The 5040-nt window shown below is 39.1% G+C and overlaps 1 protein-coding gene across 10 annotated transcripts in view; it reads right to left on the bottom strand.

Moving 5' to 3' along the window:
• The window catches only part of Fer (FER tyrosine kinase), a 324911-nt gene that overhangs the window by 228633 nt on the left and 91238 nt on the right, over positions 1-5040 (bottom strand). For all 10 annotated transcript variants that reach the window (XR_004118033.1, XR_004118035.1, XR_004118036.1 and 7 more), the window contains 3 exons: positions 4298-4481; positions 2549-2686; positions 1853-1972 (listed from right to left, as the gene is read on the bottom strand). Coding sequence is in view for 6 of the 10 variants with exons in the window: in XM_031368583.1 (XP_031224443.1) it covers positions 1853-1972; positions 2549-2686; positions 4298-4481 (442 nt within the window). In the remaining 4 variants the exon portion in view is untranslated. The remainder of the gene's footprint in view (positions 1-1852; positions 1973-2548; positions 2687-4297; positions 4482-5040) is intronic.

Here is a 5040-nt window from a genome sequence, read left to right as displayed (position 1 = left end):
TCACTGATGCAGAGGACCCCACGCCTTCAACTCCCTCATCACTGATGCAGAGGACCCCACGCCTTCAAACCCCTCATCACTGATGTAGAGGACCCCACGCCTTCAACTCCCTCATCACTGATGTAGAGGACCCCACGCCTTCAACTCCCTCATCATTGATGCAGAGGACCCCACGCCTTCAACCCCCTCATCACTGATGCAGAGGACCCCACGCCTTCAAACACCTCATCACTGATGCAGAGGACCCCACGCCTTCAACCTCCTCATCACTGATGCAGAGGACCCCACGCCTTCAACTCCCTCATCACTGATGTAGAGGACCCCACGCCTTCAACCCCCTCATCACTGATGCAGAGGACCCCACTCCTTCAACCCCCTCATCATTGATGCAGAGGACCCCACGCCTTCAACCCCCTTGTCCCTGATGTAGAGGACCCCACACCTTCAACCCCCTCGTCCCTGATGTAGAGGACCCCATGCCTTCCTTCAACCCCCTCATCACTGATGCAGAGGACACCCATACATTCTACTCCCTCCACAGTAATCAATCCTCTGTGATTCATGAGGCTTCCTCACAAATAGGTGTTTAGAAGAGCATGTGTTAGTTCCTTTAATTCAATGGCCCCCTTTAAATATTTCAACCCCTTTCTAAGAACTAATCCTATAATCCTCCCCTAACAGATTACCTGTACCTGTAATATTTCTGAATAGATTAATTATATTTATAAGAACTTTTGTCTGAATCATTAAAGGAAAAATTTTAAACAAGTAAAATAATATACCATGGGCAATACTGACAAGAAATGAATAAATACTTTTTACCTTTAATTCCAACACAAGGATAAACACATGTAATGCATCTACAGATGTTTCTAATCCCTGAACAAAATCACGAGATAACTTAAACAGGGCCTTACTCATGTTTTCACAAGTCACAAATTACTTTGAATTGCCTTTAGTGTTTGAAGAGAACTAAAAAAAAGTTAGGATCTCTCAAAAACCCCGCCAAGTTTATACACAAAAACAACAAGGCAATGCAGCTGACTGAATCATTTATGATAGAATAAGCCTTGCTTCAAGAGAAGAGAACTCAATCACGAGCAGGACTGCCAGCTAATGCTATGGTAGCAATGACTCCTCCCTGCCTCTCAAGTCAGTGTCCACAACTCCAAAATGGATCTGCCACTAAGTACTGACAATAAAACAAAATTAAAAGTATATATAAAAATTTAAAAGAATAAATATTCTCATATACTGGCAACCAGTGGAAAATTAATGCAACATCACAGAAAAATTCAGATTTTTAAAATTAATAATAATGGTAAGGAAACACAATATATTTCCAAAGATGTGTCACCTGGGGGCTGAGCTGGCTCAATGGGTAAAAGCAAGAGCACTTGCTGTTTGGAGCACGTGAGGCCTGAGTTCCATCACATGCACCCACATGGAAAAGCCCACAGGACAGCACACCCTATATTCCCAGCACTGAGGGCAGAGACAGGTGGATTCCCAAAGCTGACAGCCAGCAAGCCTGGTCTCATCAGTAAGCTTCCAGTTCAGTGAGAGACTCTACCTCAGGACAGTAAGGATGGGAACAGTAAAGGAGCACACCCAAGGGACTGCTCTGGCCTCTGCACAGGAATGGACCTCACACCACACATTTACAGTACATACATACGGCACATACAAACATACATACAAGACACACACCATATACACAAGAAATACATCAACCTGAAAAAACTTATTTTATTACTTGCAAAAATTGAGGAATGTAATGCTGATGAAATACAGTAACTCTAAGGCACTGATAACACTCATTTTACACTGTTAGGATTTTCTAAGTACTTACATTACTTGCAAACTGTCTGCAGTTAAATTATTCCACATGATCTCATTTGCCTGAAGACTTTCATTTTCTTCTAATAGGGAAGTATCAAATTCAATTTCTTGTTCTTTAGCAGCTGTTGTTCTAGTAAAGTATGCCAAATAATTCTAATCAATAATAGTATACTATCATAATCTATCTCAGTACATACATACCAAAGGAAAATATTTATTATGCTAACAAAGTAAACACAGCAAAATTATGCTAATAAAGTAAACACAACATATAATTTAAAGAAAACCCTAGGCATGAAAGATCTAGTCATGTAGTCTGCACCTTGGTTTCTTCATTTGTAGAATATACATGCACCTTAGTCTTCTCTGTCATGATTTTTTAAAGTATAAAGCAAGATGTATGCAAGAGACAGTAATTGGTGACTTAGAAAAATTAATAAACATGTAAGCTCATAGTATCATTTATTATGTAAATGTTAAGAAAATACAATTTCATAGTTCAATTTGGACTTAAACAATGACATATCAATTGAAAAAATCTTATAGTTTTATAAATTAGTTATCAAGTTTAAGACAGTCTTTAATAAATGAAAATAAACTCATAAAATAAACTCAACTCTAATAAGAATACTTTATGTTTATTAAATACTCTATTATAAAAAACAATATATTTATAAATAGCTTAAAAGGAAGGAAACTATCATACCTGTGAACATCTATGAAATTATTATATTCGGTGCTAGGATCTATCTGTTCAACAGACATTTGAATCTCTTTATGGACATTCACTATTTCCTCTGTAACAAGGCTGGTTATCTGGCTATAGTCATCAAATATACCTTTTCTGAAAAGTAAAAATAAAATTTTACATTTTAATGTTTTATGAAGAGACAGAGACTCAGAAGGCATTTAGAACAGTAACCACAAAGAATGTAGTGTCAGCATTTTAAGAGTGCTGGTTTCATGCTCTGCCTTATTTCATACAACAGGGCATGAAACAGCTATGTAATTATGCAGTAATTTAAACACACCATTACCAATTTAAATATGCATTTGGTGTCCAAAAGGCAGGGCCAGGCAGTATTAGTAATTTTCTATTCCTCACTATTTTTATAGAGACACTTTTGACTGTTTTGTTTGTTTTTTTCTGTTTTGTTTTGTTTTTCAACACAGGGATTCTGTGTGTTACTAGTGTATGACACTCCTCAGATGCCGCACTCTTCTCTTAGTCCTGGGGATATGGCTACTATTTAGTTAAGCTTCAACTTCGGTGGCATCTGTTTCTTCCCCTGTCCTTCAGTATGGAGCAAAATCATCAGGGTTACTTGCTTGGTCTAACTGAAGAGAAAGGAAAAGAATTCTGTCATACCAATAGATCCTCTACTTCTAAGGGTTGTGATTTGTTTATATTGATTGATACTTGTTTCAAAGCAAGTATGGGCAAAAAAGCCTATTCTGCATATACCTATATAAATATAAGTCAGGGCTTGTTTGTTTCTCTTTTTATTTCTAAAATAACTATTTATGAGTCAAAAATCAGTACTTACAAGTCTCCCATGGATGTTACTTCAGTGACTGTAAGTTCATTACTTACACGTTTCCCTTGGATGTTACTTCAGTGACTGTAAGTGTTCTGTTTCCTTGCTTGCCTGCTTGGCTGGTTTTTGAGACAGGGTCTTATTATGTAGCCTTGGCCTGAAACTTGCTATATAGACCAAGCTTCTTCAAATTCACAAAATCAACCTGTGCTTATAAATGTCTCCTGTGCTTGGATTAAAGGCCTGCTTGACCACACCCAACTAATTCCTTTGTTTTAATAGAAAAATAGTGTTTGGGACAAAAACATTTCAAAAAATGCCCACATATATCTTTCAGCGAAAGTAAAATGAATTTAAAGATTTGCAAAATACTAAACTAGAAGATAAAGGAAGTGAAATCCATCAAATGTGGCGCATCATTTCCTGCTCTCCTATATAAGGACAGAATATATGTGCTTATTACTGCAACGCACTGTTAACTAGTTACAAAGTAAGAAACTCCACCTACACATACACTCCCAAGCCCCAAGCAGTGTGCACCACCAGAACTTCAGAAAACATGAGTGGATTTTAATCTCATAGAAGAAAAGAACAAGAAGCTGGAAATAAACTTCCAGAAAGTTCTCTCCTTGAAGCTTCTGAAATGGAGTAAATGCCCAGCCCTCTGGAGGCAGGCATTCACATACACATAGAGCTGACTGGAGAGGTAGAATCAATAACAAACACACTTGTATAGAGGTCTACCCCTCGCCATGCTAGGGGCGGAGCACAACTGAAGGAACAAGAAAAATAGATGGCTCTGAGGCGCCCGGTGGTCTCAGCACTAAAGAAACTTCTGAAACAAAGGTTTAATGGTGGGAGAAAGGCTGAGTGGGTACTTTGAAGGGATTTTAGGATAAACAGGAAATGCATCTTACAATGCTTTTATCATTTCTTCTTGCATCTTTTGCACGGAGTCCAGCAGCAGGGGAAGTGTGGTATCATAGTACTGACTCTGATGGAGCTGCGCCCCCTTCAGTGCCAACACATACTGATTATGCAGCATATGAAGCTTCATTGTGGCTTTGTCATAGCGCTCCTTGGCCTTTTCTGTTTCCTTCCCTGAGGAAAACATTGAAGATAGCAGGGAGATAAGTTTCATCATCACTATAAGCAATCCACACTGTGCTGTTATGTTATTTCCCACATTCAATGGAGAATCAAGTCTGTTGACTGTGCGCTATGTGTAGAGTGCTATGCCAAGCCCTAATGGTCAGTGCTCAGCACAAAAGTTCTTGTGCAGTAAGTGCTGGGTAAATCAAAGTCAGAACACAGAGGTACAGACATACGATCCGATCCTTCTCATCTCCAAAGGAGCTTGCAACAAACCGGAGCAGCTGCTCACGTGAGACTGTGGAAGCAGGAGAGCATGTGAACGCTAACGTTTAAGCCTGCTTCTGAGATATCAACAAAGACAAGAGTAATCTGAGGAGACTTTGAGGAAACAGACCTAAAAGATGTACATGTACATTAAAGAGTAACAAAGATGAAGGAACAATACAGTCCTAGCAGAGAATTTGAGATGAATCGTTGTTCCTCTAAGTCTTTAAGAGTCTCATCACCACCAGGCTGTGGTGGCACATGCCTTTAATCCCAGCACTTGGGAGGCAGAGGCAGGCAG

Source organism: Mastomys coucha, unplaced genomic scaffold (genome assembly GCF_008632895.1).
Source record: "Mastomys coucha isolate ucsf_1 unplaced genomic scaffold, UCSF_Mcou_1 pScaffold14, whole genome shotgun sequence".
Classification (NCBI taxonomy): domain Eukaryota; kingdom Metazoa; phylum Chordata; class Mammalia; order Rodentia; family Muridae; genus Mastomys; species Mastomys coucha.
This window is presented reverse-complemented; position numbering and strand designations above follow the sequence as displayed.